The 26,734-nt window shown below is 39.6% G+C and overlaps 1 protein-coding gene across 1 annotated transcript in view; it reads left to right on the top strand.

The window, feature by feature from the left end:
• The window catches only part of fam184aa (family with sequence similarity 184 member Aa), a 117,963-nt gene that overhangs the window by 9,826 nt on the left and 81,403 nt on the right, over positions 1-26,734 (top strand). The window contains exons 2-12 of the mRNA XM_078291145.1: positions 2,020-2,097; positions 3,393-3,527; positions 3,979-4,077; positions 5,333-5,539; positions 7,034-7,207; positions 7,814-7,975; positions 9,269-9,404; positions 12,337-12,518; positions 13,032-13,217; positions 21,827-21,949; positions 22,111-22,272. Of these exons, the coding sequence (XP_078147271.1) occupies positions 2,020-2,097; positions 3,393-3,527; positions 3,979-4,077; positions 5,333-5,539; positions 7,034-7,207; positions 7,814-7,975; positions 9,269-9,404; positions 12,337-12,518; positions 13,032-13,217; positions 21,827-21,949; positions 22,111-22,272 (1,644 nt within the window). The remainder of the gene's footprint in view (positions 1-2,019; positions 2,098-3,392; positions 3,528-3,978; positions 4,078-5,332; positions 5,540-7,033; positions 7,208-7,813; positions 7,976-9,268; positions 9,405-12,336; positions 12,519-13,031; positions 13,218-21,826; positions 21,950-22,110; positions 22,273-26,734) is intronic.

Genomic DNA, 26,734 nt, shown 5'->3' with positions numbered 1-26,734 from the left:
CTCATAAAATAATTTGCATGGCGTACTGAAAAACTCATAGACCCACTTGTCTGAGGTTATAATATTTAATGGCAACTAGGGATGGGACGATATATCGAAATTCAATATATCGCGATACAAAAATGTGATGATACGTGTCGTGGGGCAGAAAAATGAATCGTGATATTAGCTCCATTTTATTCCGCTGTAGTAATCACAAATGAGATGGCTTGACCATCACAGTTTCACAAGCTGTCCATCCAAATTATATTATCTGCACTTTGTAATGACATTTTTAAATTGTTCTAGCAAGCCAATGGCATTACCAGAAAGATTTATGGCTTAGAAATAAACAGAATTCTGCACAGTCAGACTGTGTTGTCGCTGAGCTTTTATTTATTACATTATATCGTGGTTGCATTGAATCGTGAACCCCATATCGCGTATATAATCGTATTGTGACATAAGCATATCGTCCCATCCCTAATGGTAAGTATTGGAGCGAATGATGCGTTTCGCCATTGTGCTTCATAGGTTGCCCGCTCTCTTAACCTGATTTTACAATGTTAGTAGACGGCAACTAAATGGAACAAAATGTGAAGCAGCTGGTTCTGATGCCAACAGTGCCTGCAATTCAGCTGACCTTGACTGAATATTAACTTCACAGTAGGGGCTTCAATTCACTGAAGCCTCAGTTACTTCAAAGCTGTTGCATCTGCCTGTATATCATTTAGCACCAATACTTCCAAAAACCTTCCTATATCCACTAAATTTCTGGGGACAAGTTGAGCAGTGACTGATGACTGACGAGATATTATTATTTGGACAGTGTGATAAATTATAAGACCTATGTCACCATCATATTAGAGGGAACATTGCTCCTGAATGCTCCTCACCAACACCTGATATCCTCGCTAAGGTACATTGGTATTGAAAAAGTAAAATACCCCAAAAAGAAGTGGTGATCTTGATAAGGCCTTGTTGAAAATAGAAGCATTTTGAATCTCATATTTAAAGAGTAACTAAACCCCAAACCTGCTGGCTTGAATGTTGATGTTATGAAGTTTCCCATGTTTTCTTTGCAATTGACTGTATGCTATGCAGTGGTTCATCAGGATCTGTAATTGTAGATATGTATATATAATTTTTTAAATAATATTTGATGGTTATTTATGGCTATTTAAGCTGTTTCATACCGATGCAAACGCATATCAACTCTAGTTATAGTAATTGTATTCTGGTAATGGACAAATTGAGTCTTGCATTTACCTATGATTTTTTTCCCCTACTGCAATAGGCTGTTGTTGAAGTAATTTGTACTGGATTGAGAGTTAATTTGTACTAGATTGAAGTTCAGAAGAATGAGAGACTTTTAAGTAAAACACAAAGACAGTTTAGGAAAAAAGAGACAATTCAGACATGCAGTTCAAAAGAACGAGAGACAGTGCCACTTCAGGGAAAATGATAGACCAAAAAACAGACAAAGACAGACAGACAGTTCAGACAAACACAAAAAAACAGGTCAGAACAAAGACTTAAAGATAAAAGAGAGACTGTACAGAAGAATGAGTGACAGGCAGTTCTGAAAAATGAGTGACAATTCAGAAGAATTAGAGCTAGGTCAGAAAAAAAATGACAGTTCAGACAGACTGACAGATTAAAACTGAGGGACAGTACTAGACAGCAGTAAAGAATAACTAAAAGAAAGCAAGACACAATAAGAAAAGAACAAGAAATTCTGTTACATTTTAGCACAGTAACATGCAATAATTTAATAAGGTAACTACTGTATATCCAGTACTTTTGTATGCGAGTAATGATATCTTTAATCAGAGTGGAAAACCTATTTGTCCTCTTGTCTTCTGGTGTTTCTATGATATTGGTTTTGTTCCATTCTGGATGCAGAACTTCACAATATTCTTCATTTGATAAATATCAATTGCACCATTTCAGCAAAATCAATTACTCAGTTTGAATAAACTCAGTTAATAAAAATTCTCTCCTCCTCCTCCTGCTCTCTAATCCTCTTCCTCTCTCTAGGTAATTTATGCTCTCAATACCAAGAATGATGAGCATGAAGAAGAAATTGAGTCTCTGAAAGAAGCCCACGAGGATGAGGTATGAACACCAGAAACCACCACGCACTTCTCATACCGCAATATTATCTGATGATGTTCTGTAACTTGTTTCAATGGAGAGATGGTGAATTTTAGTGTCCCACTGTCTAAAGGATGTTTGAGAATTTCTTTAGTATTGGTTTCAGTGGAGTGTTTTGGTGTCTAAATGCCATTCATTTCATTGGTACTGGTTTCAATAGAGAGTTTTAGTGTCCCTTGATCTAAATGCTGTTATTTCATTAGCATTGTTTTTAAAGAAGAGTTTTAGTGTCCCATGGTCTAAATGTCGTTTCAGAGAAAATATTTCAGAATAGTTTCAATAGAGTTTTGGTGGTCTGTGCTCCAAATGCAGTTGATTTAATTAGTATTGGTTTCAGTGGAGAGTTTTAGTGTCCCATGGTCTAAATGCTGTTAGATTCATTAGCATTGGTTTCAATGAAGAGTTTTAGTGTCCCATAGTCTAAATGCTGTTTCAGAATGGTTTCAATGGGGAGTTTTAGTGCCCCTTGGTACAAATGCTGTTAATTTCATTAGCATCGGTTTCAATGGAGAGTTTTCAAAGTAGAGTTTGTTTGAAGACTGGCTTTAAGACATAAAAAACAGTTTACCCAACCCAATTACCAATTACCCAAATACCCAGTTTTGTTAAGGACTAAGAACTAAGAGTTTAAACTTTGAGAGTTTTAGTGTTCTAATTGCCGTTCATTCCGTTAATATTGGTTTCAGTAGGGAGTTTTAGTGTCTAAATGTTGTTAAATTCATTAGCATTAATGGGACTTCTCTCCCTTGCTAAGAAAATTTTCCTGGGGGCAGAACTGTTGTGCTGGCTCTTGATTTCTTTATTTCTGCATTTGTCTCTTTAGTTCTTATTTGAACTGTTATGTGTTTGATTTGTTATGTGTGCTCTACTGTATTTTTACATGGAAATGGCCTACATATTGTCATGGAATTAAATCAGTATCCACTCATAAACTTGAGAATACATATTGGGACTTTTTTTAATATCACGTCTAGGTCGAACTGTCTGTGTATATAATCCCAAAGTTAGGTAATTCATTTTCTTTGAGGCCCTATTTAAGATTAATTAATAATTTTTGGAGCATTTTTCCAAACAATGTATCTTTTGAACGTATCGCTGTGGATTTAACATTAGAAAGGCCAAATGCAGTTTAGAATCTTAGAATTGGCTTGCTGGCCCTTTCTTACACCTCCAAAATCTATTGGACTTTCCAATGTGAAATGATTTTTGCAGAATCGTTCTAGACGGTGCGTTGGGTGTTTTGTTCTCCTGCTCAGGTCCAACACATTGTGACAGAAACCAGAGACAAGATCATGCAGTACAAGAGTAAGATGGCGGACGAGGTGGACCTGAGGCGGCGGCTGGCCTGTCTGGAGGAATCTGTCGAACTCCATGAACACATGAAGAGACAGGTCAGTCACTGCTGCTGTGGTTCATTCAGGAGCGTCATTCAGTTGGTCTTGGTTGCATTTAATGTGGTTTAATTTAGTTTGCTAAAGTGGATAAATCTGTAGAACTTACATTTCATTTTGACTCGTTTTACTGGTTAGTATCAGTTGCTACAGTCCCTCTGAGTCTTTTGATATGTGTGTTTTTGTGTATAATATAATACAGTATAATATCATATCATATCATATCATATTATATAATATAGCTGAGCTGAATGTAATATAACGTAACGTAATTGCTCGGCATTAGCCTGAACTGAATAAAACTAAATTGAGCTAAACTAAATTGAGTGGCATCTAATGCTATGTAATGTAATGTAATTCCATGAAATTGCCGTTGTAATAATGTGTAATGCGGTGCAGTTGTTGTAATTGTATTTTAGTTTAATGTAATCTAATGTAATGTGACTGTCAGGCCCTGGCAGAGTTTGAGATGTACAGACAGAGAATGGAGGATTCCCAGCTCTGCACTGAGGCCCAGCACACGCAGAGAGTGGTGTCAATGAGCAGAGAGGTAAGGCTTTATACACAGACACACACACACACACACACACACACACACACACACACAGAAATGTATAATCACATGGAGCAGTAATAGAATAAATTCTACTATTTTGTACCAGGAAGGTTGAGATGCAGTGTGACTTCCAGGTCCAGATTGATGTTGGTAAAGAATTAAAAAATGAATGATAATAAAATATTGTCTACCATACTCAGACATGAAATGCTTTACTGAAGCAATAACATACTGGAAGTTGTGCTATATTGTGGTTATTGGCATGACCTTCAGTATGCTATTGCTTTGGGGTTTAATTTAATAATGAAACCCCAATTTGGGGTTCATCCTTGCTTGCTTCTTGTTCATAGTTCAAGGTGGAGTTATGAGGTACTAGTTTGTATATTGCGGTTATAAGAACTCATGAAATGCCCTCTCGTCCAATCACAGTGTGTGGTTGGAAAAAAAAAATTGTCTAAGTAAGGAATAATGGCCAGTGAGCCGGTCATCATGGCAAAATAAGCCCCAACAGGGTGAATCAAGACCCTGATGTGAAGCGGAGGAGCTTATTAAATGGCTACTTACCAAAGACATTAATCATCCCACGAAATATTGAATTAAAATGGTTTTATTACAAGCTCAAGTAACTAAAGGTTCCACCAATAAACTATTCCAGCAGTACCTTCTGCAGTAACCAAGGAGTAATTACTGGTTAATTTGATTAGAATTCAACTTCTAATCAAAGACACTTGACTGTGGAGTGACTGTGGAGTGATATGATTTGAACAGACCTCAGAGTGCCTTCTTTAGCCAATCAGAATTGAGTATTTAACAAAGCTGTGTCAACTATATTCATTTTCAGTTCTGTAGTTGCAGTATAGCACCCTCTGTTCAAACACATGGTGATTTTACATGGTGATTTATTAGATTGATTATATTTTTTTCACCCTGCAATTTATTGTCTGACCTTATAACAGTTGACAGCATGTAACGAGACATGAGTTCCTTTGTTATTGCCATCGATTTTCAACAGGCAGAGGAATTTAGAAGCTGTTTGGCTTAGCACTGATTGAAATGGAACTAACAATCACAAATGAATTATAACAATATTATATAATAGTCTTAAATATTTTCCACTGTTTCAACAGGTGGAAGAGATGCAGAGGGATTTTGAACAGAAGCTGCGAGCATTTGGCTTGGCACAGACTGAGATGGAGTTGGCAATAGCACATAAATGATTATAATAGAATGTTTTGCACTTTTTCAATAGGTGGAGGAGATGCGTCGGGACTTCGAGGATAAGCTGCGGGCGTTTGGCCAGGCCCAGGCCCAGTTCGAGGCGGATAAACGGCGAGCGCTGGAGGAGCTGAGGGCCACCCACCGCCTGGAGGTGGAGGAGCTCCTTAACAACCAGCAGAACCAGAGCGCCAGCTCCACTGAAGACCAGGAGAAACTGGCTGAGCTCCATAGACAAGAGGTGGGCTCAGGGAGAGAGAGAGGAAGGTAGATACGGGGGTTTTGAAGACCGTTACCGATATTTTTGGATTTGGTTTCTATGGAGAGTTTTAGTGTTACATGATGGAGTAATAGCTGTTTCAGAGGCATTTACTACTTGGAATTATTTGGAATTTTCAGGCATGAAAATGGTCACATTTTGGGGGGTTCCTGCAGTGTTGGTGAAAGTTAGCCTCATTTTGCAGATTGGCAACTCTCCATTATAAAATTGCTGTTGTTTTTATTTTTTACCTTTAGACAGAATCAATATTTCTTACGTAATTTAAGCTAAGATACATAATTGGTGGGGGGGTCAGAAAAAAATAGTAATTTAAAACAAATTTCCTGCATTTCTACACCACCTAACCTCTTGGATTAAGTCAAGAAACAGCAACCCTGTATAATGTTAACCAAAAATGTAAAATTATGTTATATTACTAGATTTCAGCATTGAGGTGCTTACATTCATGATTTTGCATAGGCATACTAACCTAAAAACCTAACCTAACCTAAGAAAGTTTCAGAGCGACAGACACACAGAGCGTCCGTAACCATAGTAACTCACTCTCACTCCTGCCTGCGTGCGCACAGCGCGAGAGGAGAGGGAGAGACGCAGAAGAGCCGCTGACTGAGATTACTCTGCGCACCATGCATGGGAATAAATTACAATATAATAGATTTGTGTATATTTCTCGCTATTCAGATGGTCTGAATAACTCGCTGCTGCACGGTGCTGCTCTGTCTTGTCTGTCCGTGCGCTGTCAGTGTCTCTTTTTGCGCCGCGACATTATCAGTTATGAATTTGTTTTTCACTGCGACTTGTGGTGAGAGCGTGTGAAATGCGTGAGTCTCACGGTCAATGTGTGAGAGTTGGCAGCCCTGTGAACTCGCTTGACATTATTATATATGAAACTGCCAATCAGATTTACTTAATTATTAATCGAAGGTGCCGGAACGCCGTTCTGGATCGTTCCGGCCCACTTTAACCCATGGCGATATCATGACATCTACAAGGTAGAGAACACCAGTGTCATTTTAGCTAACTATGTGCTAATGGTGTGTAAACATCCACAGCAATTTCGTAAGGGAGAGAGGCCAATTTGGAAAATGAGGTCAACTTTAAGCAACAGCGGAGGAATTCTTTAATTGTCCATTTTAGAAACATTTTAGAGACTTTTTTTAGAAACAGAAAATGGTCAAATTTAAAGATATTGAATATTGACACAGTATATTGGCTGTGAACAGTTTCAGTCCACAATATTGATATCAGCCTTCAAAAACACATATTGGTCCAACCCTAGCTAAGTGTAGGTCAATAACAGCATGTGTGGTTGTTGTTTTTGAATAAAAACATTATATATCTGTATATGTATAATTTTGGTGGTTTTCATTTTTGATCTGAAGCTTCCGGACAATATGACTCCGTTCAAAATCAAGGACTGACTATCCATGTATTTATCTGTCTCTCTCTCTGTAGGTGGAGGCGCTGATGGAGAGGGTGGAGGAGCTGACGAGGGATAAGGTCCGTCTGGTGGAGGAGTACGAGGCCAAGTTGGCCAAGGCTCAGGAGTATTATGAGAGAGAGCTGGAGGCCATGAGGCGAACGCACCAGCTCACTGCCGAGAACCTGCTGGCCTGGAAACGGACCGAGGTAAAACCATAGATAAACATTACAGTAAAACCTCCATTAAACAGCCTCTCTCAAATACTAGCATGTCTCTGTTAAGGACCTGGAAATGAGTCATATTTCAGCAAATATACGGGTTCAATAGACGCTGGGTAAGAAACATGGGCATCATTTGGGTACGACAAGATGTAGCGCTGGTCATATCTAAGCCTAAGTGAGTTCAAATTTGATCTTGTAATTTTTATATCAAAATTAGTAGGAGTTAGGTTAGGAGTAAAATTAAAAGTAGAAAGCATTCCATTTAAAATGTACTCAAAGTAAAAGTTCTGAGTTACAGCGGACATTGTTTCATATGATCTTTCCATTATGAACACAAACTGTATTTTCTTAGTGTCTAAATGACAAATTTCCATCAAACATCAATCATCATAACAGTCAAGTCACCATCAATCCTATAACAGTGAGACACTTCATTTTATCCATTTCAAGTTGACATTAAACTAAACAAATTTGTGTTTCTACTTTTTTTCTTGAAACTTAATTTTTTGAGTGTTTGATGCTAATGTTAAATGTCATAAGGAGTTAATTTTTTTTGGAGTGTATGATGTAGTGTTTTTTGTCCATGCTAAGGTTGAGCTTCGTAAGGAGTTCCAGGCTCAGGAAGCCGCCCTGCAGCGCTCGTTGTCCAAGCTGAGGAGTGAGCTGCAGAAAGCCCAGGAGGAAGCCAGGGAGAACCGAGACAAGACCAACAGACTGCAGACATCGCTGACCAACGCTGAGGGGACCATCAAGGTAACACCAAGTCTCCTTGTGTGTATATGGAAGAATGAATGAATGATGGCTGGATGGATGTATTGATGAGCAAGGCAATAGGATACATGTCGTCCCCCATGAATGATGCAGTGGCAAAATGGAAAACAAAATGTGTCATGGGCCGAAATAAACGTACAAATTGGGAGCACAATTTTTTTCTTACATTGCCGTTCAGGTCTTCCACCTGTAACTCGTTAGAATGAATTAGCACTGACATGGAAAAACAAGGCCTAAAACAGACACATGAAAAAGGCCAAATCCATTTCATATACTGAGGGAAACTATAAGTTTGAACAAAATCTAACGGTTCTAATCAAAAGAGTTGTTCATATATTTGCCTCAATATACCAACTCTAAAACTATGCATATCTAACTTATGAAGGATATCCAAGGCGTGCTTATGAATGCAGATATATTGGAAACAGGGGCTAACATTAGCGCAAAATGGCCAAGCCATACCCAAGCTGCAGGGAGACATCAAATAACCCATGTAGGCTGGAAAACAAAAGCATCTAATCCACCCATTCCAGACTCATTCACTCCTCAAGACTGTAAAGAAAATACCCTGGGCATTAATTGTATCCACATCCCCTTAGAAAGAGCAGGCACAATTACAACAACTAACAGAAAAATCCACTGTGCATAGGATATCATATCACAGGCTGATGGAAAACATAAACGTAGCTCAATCATAAAAATGTCCAATCTGTCCAATAAAAACTGCTGCTGTGTTTTTTTATATATTTATTTTGTCTCCATCTTTGGTGCTAAGCGTTCATTGCTCATTGGGTTTATGAATTGCATTTTCCAGAAATCCAAAACAACTTATCGTGTGGTTTACAGCTAAATCAGATTGTCATCTTATATTTCAAAGGGCAGGCAGCTACAGCTTAATGCTTTCTTTTAATGAATGTGATCATGTTGTTAAATGTGGATGGGAAAAGGGGCTGAACAGTTGCTGAAAACAAAGACAGATGAAAAAGCCTTAGGGGGACAACTCAAAAGAAACTCAAAATGGTGGAAAATCCAATATGGCACACATTGATGGTCCTGCAGGCACATTTGTAGAACAAGGATAGCAGGATATGTTCAACAAATTTCAATGTCATTCCTAGTTGTGGTGTGGGAGACATGACTGGTTGTTAAAAGTTTGAAATTTGACCTGTAATTGTGCGTGCGTGTGTGTGTGTGTGTGTGTGTGTGTGTGTGTGTATGTGTGTGTGTGTGTGTGTGTGTGTGTGTGTGTGTGTGTGTGTGTGTGTTCCGTTCCAGAACCTCCACAAGCAGCTAGAGGAAGCCATCCAGGACGGAGAGATCTGGGTGATGCAGCTGAAAGACACCGAGTATGAACTGGAGGGCAGCAGGGACCGAGTTCAACAGCAAGCTACTGAAATACTCCACAAAGCCAGTAAGAAATGCTTCTACATATTCTATTATAATGTCATACTGTACAATACTGTATTCACCACAGATGAAGCAGTACTCCTCTCTTAAGGTATTTAGGCTAGGGTTAGACCGATATATGCGGCCAATATTGTCCTTTTATTAAAAATCAGATCTGGTCTAGTCATTGTGGTCCACCTCTGATATGATGGATATGATGCAGTTTGATTGATTACATATTTACTGTAGAACTGATCAATACTACACTGGTTGTCTATGGGAAGCCCTTAACCTGAACTGATTTTAATGCCTGGATTTTTAATACCACATTTTAATGTGTCATAGTACACTAAAAACACTGAACACTTTTGATGCATCACTTTTATTTTTTATACTTTTTGGCATTTTTTTATTTTTTATATATATATTTTTTTGGCTATGGAGCTGCAAATGCATTAGACAAAGGGACATCTAATGTCATAAGTCAGATTTTAATATGGTTCTCAATTTTAATGTTACCATATTAAAATCTGACGGCCACCGTCCAAAATCAGTATGTAGCACGCTTTATCGTATATCCCGCCTTCACAATCAAAAGTGGGAGTTGCTGCATGTCAACTCTGCCTGCAATTAAACTTTTACCTTATACTGTAGGCAGGCACGCCTACACGTTTGAATTTTCAAATAAATGTCGTAAGCACTATTGACATTTTTGATATTTGGTTCCATACTCCTAAGCGGAGGTTGCCCCCAGAGTTGAATCCTGATTCCCGAGAATGAGGTTCCCCTTATCTGAGGTGCAGTGTAAAAACTGAAGTTCATATTTTTTTAAAAGAGGGAATACCCACACATTAAATCTTTCTCTCTGTAACCTTTACTTGTCCAACATTTCAACTCAGAGTGGGTTTCAGCTCCTGAAGACCTACTTTTGGTTGAAAGTGTGCTTGAGTGAAGCTGACTTTTTATTCCTAGAAATACATTCTCCATTATTATTCTCAGCCAAATGGAGAGTTAGAATCTGATATTTACAATCTTCCTTCAAAGGTTAATCTTATCAGATTCCAGTCCCTCTTGAACAGTATATTGCACTGTGTCTTCTCTAGACAGAATTGAGCGCATTTTCAATCTGCAATTCAATTTCCGGTGTAAAAGGAGCATTCAAATTGTATTTAACAGTGCTTGGTACACAGGCCAGGCACATTCTAAATGCATCAGCAGCAGTGTAAATGGTGACATTAAGTCACTTGTACACCCCATCTACACTTGGCATTAATTAAAAACCCAATACAGAAAAAACTTGAGCCTTATTTGCATGGGACGAATATTACCTGGGGACATCCAGTTTGTAATAATTGCAAAGATTGTCCATGATTTTAATCCTGCGTGAATCTGCCATGTCTGTAATTTGAAAAGTCAAAATTTCAGCGCAACTTACCTAACATATGTTGGTGAAGACAGACGTCCTCTGATAATACTAAACCAGTGCAAATCAAACTCTGTAATTTGTTTTTGCCGCAAAATTTCTTTTTCTTTTTCGTCTTCTTCTTCTTCTAAACACTCTATCTACTTCCTGTCCTGAAAATTAGAGGCAGCAGTGGAATCAATTAGGAAGGTTCTGAATCCCCAGTTAGTCCTTTGTGAATAGGGCTATGGATCAAATCTTGTGTACATACCATCAAACCACATCGAAATGTGTAAATAAGGACTGATTTTTGGGCGTATAATATGCATTTTTGAGCCCCTTTGTAGACACATCTTTTTGTCAGCATTGGGATTTTGAATGCGGCCATTGTCCCATTCAGACGGCTGCAGTCCTGTATTGCTATTCTCAGCCTTTATCCAGGTTAGCTTGAACAACCAGAGTGCAAAGCTGTGCTTTACCTCCTCTTTCACCTCAGACGGATGAATATTTCAATTCAGATTGATGGGAAAGCCCAGATGCCGATGGTCTCATTTACTCCGAGTAATAAAATCTCAGTGCAGATACCAGGTAGGTGCAGATTATGTCTAGACAGCTCACCAGGCCTCATTTTTAAAACAGCAGTAAATACTCACGAGAAGGATTGGAAACAGATTTTTGGGATGTAAAAAATTGTAAAAAGGTCGCTTGAGGACCTATCTAGTCTCTATCTAAAGCTATATTTTAACCCCATTGGCATTTTAATGTCAGGTAGAAAGCATTACCCATTCCCTCCGGGATTAATTTAAAGCTGTGTAAAACTGTGGCTTGGTGGCCTATGCAGACACATCTAGACCCATCTTTTATCTGCTGTGGGACTTCAATGCCAGGTGGAAATGAGGCCATTGATTCACCTTCAGACTGCAGCAGTTTTTTGTTGCTATTCTGAGCCTTCAGCCCAGCCAGGTAGCACAGTTGGGAACCCAAGTGCAAAGTTTCTGCTTTGCCTTGTGTTTCACCCCAGAAAGATGAATATTTCACACAATAAAAGCCCAGAAGCCAACAGAGTCAGAGAAAAAATAGCATTGTTTTATTGGGTTTTACCTGGAAAGTTAACTGAGTAAGATTAGCCCTGGATCACAAGGCCAGTCAGTGCAGATTAAATGTTAACACATCACAGACCTTCATGCTCAATTCCAAATTGCTGCTCATAATGACTGTTAATATGTATTCTAAGATGCAACTCATATTCCATACCAATATAAACAGCGATGTTGAAAAGACATGCTTAGTAGACTAACAATAACAAATGATAACACATGCGATCTGTGTCACATATGAGAGAAAAAATCTTACTACACAGATGAAAATAAAGAGCAACTCTTTCAGGCAACAGACATTTACGTGAACAGTTTATCAGCTGAATCATATTTAGCACATTTCTCACATCGGCTAAAGTAGCTTTGCCTCTTTGACAGACTTTTAATTTGTCAGTTTCCCATGGTTTAGCGGTGAGTCATGTGTGTGCGTGTCTTAGGTGTGGTTTGACTGTTTCCAGGTCAGATCGGCTCATTACAGGCCACCCAGATGTCCCATGAGGCAACCATCAGAGACCTGGACCAGGAACAGAACCGGCTGAAGGAGAAGATCAGCAGGCTGGAGGAGGAGAGAGAAGCTCTGATGAACCAGAGCCAGGCTACTGACGAACAGCACAAACAACAAGTACTACAACTAGAACAGGTACTACAGCTACTACTACTACCACTACTACTACTACTACTGCTGGTACTACTATTGCTGCTGCTGCTGCTACTACTATTACTACTACTACTACTACTGCTACTACTGCTACTACTAATTAAACTACTACTACTACTACTACTGCTACTAATTATACTACTACTACTACTACTACTACTACTACTACTACTACTACTGCTACTACTACTACTACTACTACTAGTAATTATACTACTGCTACTTCTACTACTGCTACTACTACTCCTACCGCTACTGCTACTACTAATACTACTACTACTGCTATTACTACTACTGCTCCTCTTGCTGCTGCTACTACTACTACTGTTACTAGTACTACAACTACTCTGACTGTTAATACTATTACTATTACTCATGATGCTACTGTCTGAAGGACTCAAGTAGCTTCAAACAACATTCCACTAATATATCAAGCTATTAGATAGACTGATACAACAAAATTGATATAAAACTATCTAATTTTCCTCTCCCCAGTCTCTGCGAGAGGAGCACCACGGTTATGAGAAGGAGCTCTCTAGGCTGAGGGCACGCTATGAGGAGGAGGCACTTCGCTTCAAGGAGGTGCAGGTCAGAGCCCTGGAGGAAATGGAGGAGAAACACCGGACCATGAGGGAGGAGGCCCAGCAGGAGAAAGAGGAGGAGAAGAAGCTCCTCATGGCGGTGAGTAGAAAAGCTGAATGGAAACTTCAAATGGAAATGACAAATTTGGATAAAACGTCCTCAGTTTTGCAACTCTTTTTTTTTTACACTCTTTTTTGTTTTTGTTTTTTGGATATAGAAACGATAAATAGCGATAGAAATGCATTTGTTGAATATATAACTTGGCTTGGCTTGATATGGCTTGGTTCAATCTCATTGCACAAACCATCTTTCCAATGTATATGCCACCCGTCAGGGTACTACCATCAGTTGGTACATTAAAATATTGCCATGTTTTTTTTTGTCTTCAGATGAAAACATGAAATATAGGTGGATCTTTTCTGATGTAGTTCTTTTAGGAAGCCAATATTTTAGCTTCAACCCATCTGATGGAAATGCATCGAATTTGCTTTTTATGTTTTTGTGACATTTCTAAAGTTTGCTTAAAATTCATTTGACAGTTGGATGGAAACACAGCTGATGACAGCTCAGTCTGTATTAGTGAACACTCACTTCTTTCTCAAGTGTTAAGTGTCAAGTCTTTCTTACAAGTGCTAAGTATTAAGTGTTGCATCCCCTTTGGGCAGTCTATGGATGGAGGGGTGGTATCACAGAACCAGATGATCTTAAAGTGAAAACAGTAAACTAATGTGACAGGATAGACAGGACACAGTGGCACTTCTTATAAAGTGTTTATTTATTTTTGGGACATTTCTGCTGTCCATTTCTGCATTGGACAGTCACAGTATAGAGAGAGGTAGAGGGGGATGACATACAACAAAGATCCTGGGCCAGATTCAAACCCAGGATGTCGCGTTTATGTGGTATGCGCCTTAGACCACTGAGCCACCAGGACGCCCCTGTACAGTGTTTATGTAAATGCTAGTGAAGCAAAGGAGTTGTATTACAATAGTACAATATATACAGTTGTATACAATATTTATGCCAATGACATAGAGCGCACAACAGGAGGTTGTGGAGGGAATGGACTGAGGGCCGTGCCAAATCAAAGAACTTAACAAAACACCTCAACTACCTAAGCCCAGTTCAATATAAGTAATGAAATACAAGGCTAGGCAAGCCTAGTTTAGCTGGACCGCGAATGCAGCATGAACATTGTCAGGAACTGAAACATTTGACCCATGACTTTCTGTCCATAAATGGTACTGGACCCTCTAGGTTCCAGAAGATACTTCCTCCTTGTGCCCTAAAACAGCTACTGTGGCATACAATGTGGCATGGAAAATGGATTGGAGTGCTCTGAATCTACACATATAGTAGACTCAGTGCAATCCATTTCGCATTTCAAACGCGCATTTCAACAATGGGGAGTCAGTCCCGAATTTCCCCAAGGGGATTAATAAAGTGATATCTTATCTGTCACTTGGCAGTCCAGCAAAAACAGGAGCTCGAGCTGGTGTCAACAAACTTGAATGCGCGAGTGTACTCACATTCACGGCAAACAGTAAACTAAATGAAATGACCATAGCTTACCTCTCGTCTACAATTAGCTGTTTCCAAATAAACGAACGATGACACCTCAATGGTAAATGTAGATTAGTTATATTGATGGCTAATCTACATTGTTGGCTAATAAACCTAGAAGCTCTCGCAACACAAAGCGAGAGCCTCGCATGAACTTCTGGGCGCAACGGATATAAATCGTGTACAGGAAATGGAACAAGGCAAAGGGAAGGTCTTAGCGAGCGGCCCTATATTTCTGCTATTGTTGCAGTGAATAGTTACCGACAAGAAACCCACTAAACACGGTCAAAATGGAGCAATTTTAACAAGCACAGATCCTGTACAGGCCCACGACCTGTGTGTTCAATTCAATTCAGTTCAATTCAATGTGATGCATTGAAGCATTGCGTCACGGTTATCCCTTAAATTACCTAATTCCACTGAAGTTACTTAAATACCACAATGCAATAACATTACCTACCGTTTAAATTTGTAGGGCAGCAGAAGACGTGTTATCAAGTTTCGGTAATATCAAGAGAGAGCGATCGATGGCCTACAAAAAAGGGACTTATGCGGACAGAGTAACAAAGTGTCAAATGTTCCATTGTGAGGAGGAAAAAGCTCCCTTTTGTGGACTTGCCAGGGTTCTTATACTGGCAATAGCTGATTGGATGAAGCTGTTGGAAATGCATGAACCAGTCACATGAGACATCTATCAGACAAATGGACCAATCATACAAGAGGACTGGCTGACAAAGGGACCACTCTCAGGAGAGATCTGTGAATTGATCACAATTATGAATCATGGTTGATGATGATGTTTCCTTGACTTGGGGAACAAAATATTCTCAATACATCTAACATTCTTAAAACATTAAATATTCTTGATAATGAAACATTCTCGATAGCTGGAACATTTTCCATCCATGAAACATTCTCGATAGCTGGAACATTCGCAATCCATGAAATATTTTCAGTACATGGAACATTCTTGATACATGGAATTGTGGAACCATGAAACAATACATAAAACATTCTTGATTCGTGATACATGCTCGATTAGTGGAACATTCTTGACACACAAAACATTCTTCATAGGTGGAACATTCTTGACACACAAAACATTCTCCATAGGTGGAACATTATCGATATATGAAACATTCTTAATACATGAAACGTTCTTGACAGATGGAACATTCTTGATACAAAGCACATTTTTGATACATCACACATTCTCGACACATGGGGGAAGATATCACTGTATCACTGCTGTTTTTACCTGTTTTCATTCTTCTGTAATGTGAAACAGTGTTATACGTGTCAGATCTACAGATTCTTTTAGATAAATGCTGCAGCAGTGACAACCTAATTCATGCTTCAGTATTAAAACATATTGTAACGGTGGTATTTCTCTGTCCTAGCCTGTGGCTGCTTCTTACATTTAAATACTCAGCACATTTACGCTCAGCACATTTACGCTCATTACAGCTCATTACATTTTACTCAGCACATCATTTAAACATTCACTTCAGATCAAAAACGGAAAACACCAAAATTGGAGTTAGAAGGTTTTTAATCTAAAAACAGTAATTACATACACAGTCACACATTCTGACATTCTTTTTGTATCTCTAACTGGGTTTTCGTGAACATCAACATCAAATTAAACGAGCAAATGGCCTCGGTCGTTCAAGAAATATGTATCTCCAAGAAATGAGCAACTCCCTCGACTGACTGCACACAGTTAATTGGGTCAACATTAAGACTTAAGACATAAAAACAACATTTTTCTTCATCCCTGTATTTCCCTCTGCTTCTCTCTCTCATCCTTTCACTTCCTGCCTATCCTTTCCTATCCTCTATTTTCTCTCATCCTCCACCTTCCCCTATTTCTTCCCCCAGTTTGAATTCAGAAGAGCGTAATCGGCATGAAATACAAAAGTACTTGTTGCCAAAGCAAAAACAGATAAAATTAAACAGGTTAGATTAATTTAACCAGATTCAGGTAGCATGACAATAACAACAATAAATGGTTAAATAATATCATATCAATCAATATATTAATCAATTGACAAAGTTATGGTAGGACATATGATCTGAATCAATTGTTAATGTCCCTCCTCCTGTCTGAACATGTGACAGGTTAAAACATATTTGCTACAAGTGTGGCAAACTCTTGTTTTTCTCAAAAATATATTGTAGTTTTTCAGTTTTTTTTTCCAGCTGTCCCGAATACCATTTTTTGGGCTCCGGAGCTTCGCTAGTAATCAACAGCGAATATTCGAAGCATCGGGGGGGGGGGGGGGGGGGGGGGGGGGGGGGTATGCTGAAAACATACTCGGTGGAGTCCTCAGGTCCGTCGCTCCTACACTCAACTCAACTCAACTTTATTTATATAGCACTTTACACACAACACAGTTGATCCAAAGTGCTTTACAACACACACAGAGGAAAACAAAACAAAAGAGGGAGACAAACACAATAGAAGAGGAGAAAAGATCAGAGTGAATGATAAATAATGATGATAATAATAAATAGTAAAGGCACATGGTCACACAGAGCCCAAGTGACAACACAGACCTACAGAGACTCCAGGAGAAATACCTGAGCTAGTTAAGTTAAGTTAGGCACAGTTAAAAGCTAGTGAGTAGAAGTATGTTTTAAGCTGACTCTTGAAGATCTCAATAGTGGGGGAGAATCGGATGGTGGGAGGAAGATAATTCCATAGTTTTTTTACACGGTCCAAAACGGGAGCGGCAACCTCTTGGCAACCAGCCAGCTAGCGGTCTTGTAGCTCCTTCAGTTAGCAGCCAAGGAAAATGTAGCTTAGCACCATTTATATCCACTGAGACACCGTCATAGCGCGGAGATAGCAGTCCACGGCAACCACGCTGAATCCACTTGAACTCAAACAACAGTCCGACCTCACTCAGAGAGTGGCCACAGCTTAAATCCGAGGTGATCAGACGAAAAACTTCATACTTAAGCTGTAGTTTTATTAAAGTTAGAGACAACGGTTCAGACAAGCGACTTCCCCATACAAAAGTAAACTCCGCAAGAGCGGAAGTGTGACGTCACTATATAGACACCCAAGCAGCGATCAATAAAATTACATTAAAAAAACGAATATCCGAATCCCAAAATTGAAAACCGAATACCTACCCAACGAACGAATATCCGAATAGTCGAATATTCGGGTTCAGCCCTATTATTTTAATTGCACATTATTTGACTTTAAACTTGCTACATATTGTTTTGAGTTAAAATTACTGTTACTTTGAATTTAAAACTATAATGTATTTTGAATTGAAAATTATGCATTATTTAGATTTTAACTGATTTGATTTTGACTAAATATTTGTGGAATTTACTTTGAACTCACTTTGAACACCCCTGTCTCTCTCTTCTTTTCTCTCTTTCTTTTTTCCTCATGCACTCCTCCTTTCCATGCTGTTTGAAGCTGACTGCTAATTGGCTGATTTTCGTTAAATCCTGCCTCCGAGCTGTGTGTGAGAGAGGTGTGGGTGTGCGCATGTGTGTGTGTGTGTGTTTGTAGATTCAGAGAAAGAGATAGAAAGAATGATAGAGAGAATGTGAAATGAGAGAAGATGGAGAGCGAGAGAGAAATGATGAGAAATAAATGTTATATAACCCAGTGCTGTGCAGTGCCTCGTCATCTTTAGATTAAGGTCTGCTTTTACCAGGAGAGAGATTAAAGAAGATGCAGAAAGACAGAGACGACGGGAGAGAGAGGTCGACAGAAACTCAGAGAGAGAGAGAGAGAGAGAGAGAGAGCGATAGGTTGAAGATGTAGAGAGAAGAGAGAGAATACGAGAGCCACAAACAAAAGACTGGTCATTCTTTAGATGATGACAATGATTTCCATCTCTTTGATAACTGAAGCTTTTTTTTTTTTTTTACTTTAATCTCTGTCAGCATGTTGTTCTTGAGTTTCTAAACTGGACCAATACAGTGAATAATTCTACAAATTGCCTCTGCTGTATTCGTTTGTACTTCACCAGACTGTGGTGAAGTACAAACGAATACAGCAGAGGCAATTTGTAGAATTTAAGACCTGATAAGAAGACAGAATAATGCTTTGCAGTTGTCACGAATCCCTCTGCCACAGATTGTTAAATGGTAAATGGACTGCATTTATATAGCGCTTTTCTAGTCTACCGACCACTCAAAGCGCTTTACAACAATGCCTACATTCACCCATTCACACACACATTCATACACCGATGGCGGCAAGCTACCACGCAGGGTGCTGGCACAACCATCGGGAGCAATTTGGGGTTCAGTATCTTGCCCAAGGACACTTCGACATGCGGACTGGAGGCACAGCCACTATTGTTATGGTGTGGGTGTAGATCCATTCAGTAATGTTCTAAGTAAGAATGAATAGTTTAGCAAGGTAGATTTGTTTCTAAATGTAGGTTACTGTGACACAGTAAACTGTCTTGTCTTTAGCCCTAGTCTCTACTCCAAAACACTCTGAGTTGTAGCTTGAGAAGAGTCAGCTCAGTCAAGTGGCTTTCACACCAACATCGCTTGGTTCAGACTTTACAAACTTTGTGCCAAGTTCGGATCATTTTGACAGGTGACCATGCGGACTTGGGTGCGGGTCTAAAAACTTGGAAAAGGTTAGCTTAAAATCAGTGGTCTCAGTCCTCTTCAGTGCGGATCATTTCTGGTGTGAAAACAATTTGGATACAGTCCTAACCAAAGAGAGGAAATTACGATATGTGCTCAATGATTTGTTCTTTCACGGTGGGTTGTTTTTAGCCAAATTACAGCAAAGAGGAAACAGTCCACGGTCGGTAAGGAGCCACTCTGTTTTTTTGAGTGCAAAATGGCACACCCGCCGCCTCGGCCAATATTTTAAAAACTAACATATACTGTATACACTCACCTAATGCAGGCATACTGTTGTCAGGGGAGTCCTTCTGTCTTTTGATATTTTTCCCAAGTCATTTGACCCATTATATAGATTTTAAGCCTTGAAATCTCACCAGCTAGAGAGAAACCTACCGGCTGCTCCAGTGCAGAAGTACGTCACATCACAGAGCACTACATCGCCAAATTAAAAGTCCCCCGGAATGCTACAGGATTGTTCAACGGCAAGGTGTATAATGTGAAAACGCCCTCTGCGTGCCATTCTAGTTTGATTTTTTTGTACTCCCATCAAAATATCTGTCCGATAGGTCTGCTTGATACTTGTCAATAAATAGAAATATTTTTAACAATTTTATCTGATTTGCCAGATTGGATGCTTTGGGAAAGACTTATTCCATAATCTTGGTGCAGCCACGGCAAAAGCCCTGTCATCCATCAGTATCGAGACCACCAGAAGCCCCTGATTAGAGGTCCTGAGGGTTCTGGCAGTACTGTGGGGGACATGGGGGGATTTTCAAGTCAATCCTGTAACAGATGGAGCCAGTGTAAAGACACCAGAACGGGAGTTAGATGATCCCTTTTTCGGATCTAGATCTAGATAAGAGTCTGACTGCAGATAGGAAATACATGCCTGACTCAACTTTCTGGCTCCCTGGTTGATGAGCTGCCTTCTTTTCTTCTGTGGAGAACAGTAACATTAGGCTACTTGGCTTGCTAGCTGATGTTAGCAACTGAGCGGTTAGCAAACATAGCTTATAGCATATTACATGCATACGTAGAAGCACTATTATACATCACTGTGCTTTATTACAAACTACAGCACTACTACACTACTACTACAGTGCTATTACAGTACAAACAGAGCACTATGTTTCTTTGTATCTGATAAAGCATATCCAGTATAGATATGGAAGGAGAAATGGTGAATACAGACTGAGAGGTAGACAGAGGAGAAGAGAAAAAAGAGAGAAAAACTCATAAGAGGGAGAATGGCCCAGATAGGATTTGATGCCGTGGTTTGATGAAGGATTATAGAAGTTGGCTGGTTTGACTAGGTGGCCTTTAAAGTCTAAATGACAACTCACGTGTCCCTCCTCCATATAGTAGTCCTGCTTCACACTCAACAACTGCCATGACTGCATATTAAAGCACAAATGGGATTTTACAGTTGGTTCTTAGCTCCCCTCCTTTTTTCATAGATTACTCTTAGGGTATTTCAGTAGAAAAAAAAAAAAGCTTTTTTCCTAAACAGTATTCCTACTTCTCCAAGAATGCTGCCAGGCCTGCGTGATAAATTGTATGCCTTGGGACATTTGTAATTCGTGACACATCAAACACAGCAACAAAGGCAGATATGCCACCCAAAGGTGCACTGATAGCTGTGTTTTCAAGTGCCAAGAGGTGTGCATGGGGCAAAACAATTTCAGTAAAATATCTCACTTCACAAGAGTTACAAGGATGAGTCAGTTTTTGAGGAAGTCTTTAGCTTTTTGGGCAGAAATGGAAAATGAGCAGAAATCACTTTAGTGGTTAGATAATGCTTAATTTAGTTTAAGTTTAATTCCCAGTGAAATTCTGTTGTTCCCTCTTTCTGTTCTGTTTCCTTGATGTTTGAATAATGGGTTCTGAAAAAGATTTCTGGTTCCATTGCTGGTCCCATGACAAATGAATTTCCTCAATTTGATGACATCATAGTCTTGTCCCTCTCACATTGGCTTTTCTCTAATCTCTTTCTTCCTTTTCTGATTTTTCCTCTTCTTCTTCTCCCTCCACCTCCTTCTCCTTCTTTATTCCTTCTCTACCTCTTCGTCTTTGTAAATGCAAAAATTTACTTCACCCATTGTGGGTCAAAATGAATAAGCAAGGTTCAAGAGTCTTCTGTGGATTCTTTATTCAGCCATGCATGGTTCAGTTCAGTGTTCCAAACAAGCAACAAAGAAGTGACAAAGAACGGAGTTCAGGATCCACTTATATAGGTTAAAGTAAACAAAACTATAAATCTTGGCTCATAGCCAAACCCACTTGGCTCAAAACCAACCCACTAGTTCGGACTTTTTACTGCGTGTCCACCTATAGAATCACTCAAAACCACACATAACCATATATAGTGATCATGCATGCATTCAAGCACTGATTACATCATTGTAGTAAGCAGGACAAAAAACACTCCACTTTCCAGGACAAAGGAAAGCAAGAACAGAGTGTACTATCCATATAAAAAAGCACAGTATACATTTTATTTCTTACATCTTCCTCCTCCTCTCCAGGAAATGAGTCAGGAGTTTGAGATCAAGCGTCTGTCATTGGAGGAGCAGAGAGACCGCCTCCAGCAGCAATTGGACAACCTGAAGGAGGAGCTGTCGGCCAAACTCAACATGGCCAATCAGGAGGTACTATAGGTTTCCTATGTAGAATAGCCACTGCACACATCCATTTTAATCCATTTTGAGTCCAAAAGAATGACCAATCTCACCTCTGTGTTCTCAACTGACACATGTAAACAAGAAGTCTGATGATGATATTATAATCTCTCTGGTGGTATCACTTCCAGGTGTCCCATCTCCAGGAGCTGGTGAGGGAGGGGGAGCAGAACCTGGGTTCAGCCCAGACCCAGATCACTTGTCTGAAGGAGACTCAGGAGAAACTCAGGATAGAACTAGACGCAACTAGAGCCCGGGTCCGAGAAACCAGCAACTTGTTAACTGACCTTCAGGTAAGAACACTACCGAGGGTACTATCAAGAGTACTACATAGGATTTGATTTTAGGAGAAAGAGAAGATCAGTGCAGTAAGGGCCAAGGTCCTAGCCTAATTGACTGAATGGCCATTTCGTTACCTCTCCATTATTCAGTCTGAGATTGCCTCCATGTTAGCTGTTTTCTGTGTGTGTGTGTGGGGGGGGATGATTTTCCCCGAGCCAATCACTAGTGACTGATGTATCCGGCCGCTCTGACGTTATTATGCTGGCCGTATTTACTAACTTTACCAAGAATGTCGGTCGTTTTTGACAAAAATATTATCTTTGCAAAGACAATGTGTTGGTTAAAGAATGATTTCAACAAATATGACTCTGCCGAAATGCCAATGAAAAACCGTTGCACTAACAGTTAAAATTTTAGTCCCGCACACAAAGGCACTGATTGGCCCGATTGTTTTTCCGATCAAGAAATCGCTGTTGCATAGAGCAACACCAGACTCTGTGAATCGCTCGACCAAATCTGAAGAGAATTCAGGAGTCTGGAACCAAGTTACCAAGGTCCAGAAAATCAGCAACATGCTAACTGACTTACAGGTAATGGCACAACCAAGGCTACTGCCAAGAGTACTACATAGGATTTAGAGTTCAGGAGAATGTGGATATAAATGCAACAAGGGCCAAAGTCTGGGAAACCAGCAACCTGCTAACAGACTTCCATGTAAGGACACTACCAAGGGTACTACCAAGAGTACTAAGGGTGAGGAGTTAAGGTAACACACTAGCCTTAAACATAACCTAGAGCTAGGGTCTGAGAAACTAGTAATGTGCTCACTGACTTACAGGTAAGGACACTAACGAGCACTGTATAGGGAAGTAGGGATTAGGTTGCAAAGTAGAGTTCAAACTATGGTTTAGGATGTTAGAGTTCTAACTACAGTTTAGGATGTAAACTAGAGCTCTAACTATGGTTTAGGGTACGAACTACAGTTCAGTGACTGGTAACCTGCTACCTTATTTACAGGTTATCAATCAAGTTAGTCAATGGGTCAGTTGGCCTTCCAGTCAGCCAGTCACTTATTCAGTCAACCAGTCAGTCAGACATCCAGTCAATCAATCAATCAATCAAACAACAAACAAATCTTGATTCATCTAGCTTGTTGAGGATTTCACAGAAAATAAAAGTATCACTGGATCCTTCCAAGCTTCAGCGATGACAGTAGGGAAGGAAAAGAAGGGAGGAAAAGAAAGGAGTGAGAGAGATGGAAAGATGGAGGGGTGGGGGAGGGAAAGAGATGGGAAGATGGAGGGATGGGGGAGGGAAAGAAGATTATGAAGGTAGGAAAAGAGAGATAAGTGAGAGAAAAGTGCCATACTCAAAGCCAGCTGTGAGATAATGATGGTGACGCTATTAGGAGCTTAGTGTTCTGATTGAAAAGAACCCTGCTGAGAGAGAGAGAGAGAAAGAGAGAGAGAGGCAGAGAGAGAGAGAGAGAGAGAATTTGAATTTTAAAAGCACCTTTATTTAAAATGATTCATTAGGTACAATTCAAGATGCATACATAAAATGGGATGTATTCAAAACAGAGAGAGAGAGAGAAAGAACATGGTAAATGTGTGTGACGGGGCGGTAGGTTGAAGGAATGGAAAGTAGAGCGACAGAGATCTTAATTAAATCATCCAATCTTAATGAAATTTTGCACACAGCATATATGGACTTCCTAGATTACCGCTATTACCCGCAGTTATGAAAACACAAAGCGTTTGGCCGTGGTATAGACAACGATGCGCAGGAAACAAGGTATAAGTCCTAAGTGCTTGATGCTAGAACAACCACATTTCACGTACATGTTTGGGATGGGCCCAGAAGTGTGTCAGTTCAACTGCCTACATCATCATTGTATCACAGAATTTTGATACTTGTAACCATTTGGTGCACAAAAGAAATTGATGGTGCAGACATGCAAACAGGAAGGAGTGCATAATACCTTAACGCCCCAATAGTTCAAGCAACCACACTTAATATAAATGTTTGCGAAGGCCTAAAAGTGTGTCAGACCACATTTAGTTGTGTTCTATAGCTTTACAATATGGCCAAAATTGGCAATTTTGTCAGGCACCATTTCACTTGCAGTTACGAGACTTTCACTGAAACTTTCTTTCGAAAGAATAAGATAAGATGAAACATTGAAACTTTAACGATCCCCATGGGGAAACTGGGTCATTGCAGCAGCAAAATAATAACAGGGTGCAGCAAAGTAGGGCTGGACCCGAATATTCGACTATTCGGATATTCGTTCGTCGGGTAGGTATTCGGTTTTCAATTTTGGGATTCGGATATTAGTTTTTTTAATGTAATTTTATATGTAATGATCGCTGCTTGGGTGTCTATAAAGCGACGTCACACTTCCGCTCTTGCGGAGTCAGAGCTTGACCTATATCACAACAACGTCTACCCTTAATAAAACTACAGCTGAAGTATGAAGTTTTTCGTCTGGTGTTCATGTCTTCTTCTCTAACGACTCCCCGGAGATCATCCACATCTCTACAAATGGCGCCCGAACCGTGTCGTGATCACCTCGGATTTAAGCTGTGGCCACTCTCTGAGTGAGGTCGAACTGTTGTTTGATTTCAAGTGGATTCAGTGTGGTTGCCGTGGACTGCTATCTCCGCGCTATGACGGTGTCTCAGTGGATATAAATGGTGCTAAGCTACATTTTCCTTGGCTGCTAACTGAAGGAGCTACAAGACCTCTAGCTGGCTGGTTGCCAAGAGGTTGCCGCTGAGTTTGCTATCCCGTTTTGGACCGTGTAGGAGCGACGGACCTGTGGACTCCACCGAGTACGTTTTCAGCGCTGTGTTTTTGTGAGGAGGAACTGTGACTATGTGTGAACTTTATCGGGTGAACTGTTGCCTGTGTATGGAAAGTCAAGCAGTTTGAAGGTGCATGACTCTTAACACAACCCCCCCCACCAAAAAATGGTATTCGAGACAGCCCTACAGCAAAGAAAGTTAGAATATAAATTAGAATAGAGCAAATGAGGGATATTAAACATAACGTAACCAACAACACCGCAAGAAAACATGCAAGAAGATATTAAGTGAAAATGTATGAATAAATATAATGAATAAAAAAATGAATGAGTGAGTCAGAGCTGAGTGAGACAGATAGAGAAAATCAGTGAATAAATACAGGTAATAATAGGCTTAGTAAAAGAACAGAAAGAAAGGGTGATGTGAGAATGAAAGATAGAGAGGGAGACAGAGACAGAGAGAGCTGCGAAGAGGCTGAATGAGTGGTGATAATTAGGTGAAATTGTGATGTGGTGCACTTCGCTTCCCCGACAAGAGCCGGGGTTCTATAAAGGGATATGGGATTTGGATTAGACACACTGCAAAAATTGGCAAGCCTAACATGGGATTTTATCTTGTATTCACACAGTACAAGCTTATTTCAGGATATATTCAAGCATTAAGCCACAAGAGCCTGTGCTTTACAGTGATTTTAGAACAGCTAAGAGGTATTGTTCGGCATGACACCAACCCTTGAGTGGCTTATTGCTTTTATAAGAAATGAAAATGTTCAATACATCTTTTATTGCCAATTGATATTCATTAAATTCTAATAATTAAATGTTTACCTTCCGCCAAGCAATATTATGGTGTTCATTGTGTGCCAGCATCTCAAATAGAGTAATCCGGCATCAAATATACATATTTAAATAAATAAATGTATATTTGTGTGGAAAAACAAATACATGCTATATCTTTTTTTTCTGTACTTAATTTATTTCAGTATTCATTATTTTGCTCACAAGTCACAGCTTTAATCAGTTTATCGTTTTATTCATTTTGATTAATCATTTTGAATATTTTCAAATTTGTATCATTTGCATTGAAATATTTAACTGTGTGTTTAGGCTATTCTATTCATTCATGGCACACATTCATTAATTTATTTACCTATTTAGGGTTAGGGTTAATGACCTCTCCTATTGAATGTTTTCTTTTTCCTCAAAAAGAGAGTTTCACCAAGCTGCCACAACTTCTATGTAGCAGATAAACACGCTTTGTAGAACTGTATAGGATTCAAAACACTCACATCTGTGTTCCCAGTGCCAGGATTCACTAAAATGTATCCATGCAGGGTACAGGCACCCAGGCATTGGGATGACAGCTATTGATTTGAACGTGGCTTTTTGGATCCATGTTCAACATCTTGAAAAAATTTACAGTACCATGAAATTTCTCAAAACTGGACATCTGTTAATTAGGTCCTTCCTGCATCAATGCAGGAAAATAATTTGACTCAAAATGTGTTGAAATAAGTCAGATAAGTCTGAACACGTGATCAAATCACTTGCAAAGCTCGTCATTTTCTGGAGTGCAGATTACAGTGAAACGTGACTCATCTTGCCCAAGGACTCGCAAACTGTTTTTTTGTCTCCCATGCTGATGAAAGCGTTAGTCACCATATCTG

This window comes from Centroberyx gerrardi, chromosome 21, assembly GCF_048128805.1.
Source record: "Centroberyx gerrardi isolate f3 chromosome 21, fCenGer3.hap1.cur.20231027, whole genome shotgun sequence".
In the NCBI taxonomy this organism is placed as follows: Eukaryota; Metazoa; Chordata; class Actinopteri; order Beryciformes; family Berycidae; genus Centroberyx; species Centroberyx gerrardi.
Note: the sequence above shows the minus strand (reverse complement) of the source record. Positions and strands in the feature narration are given on the sequence as shown.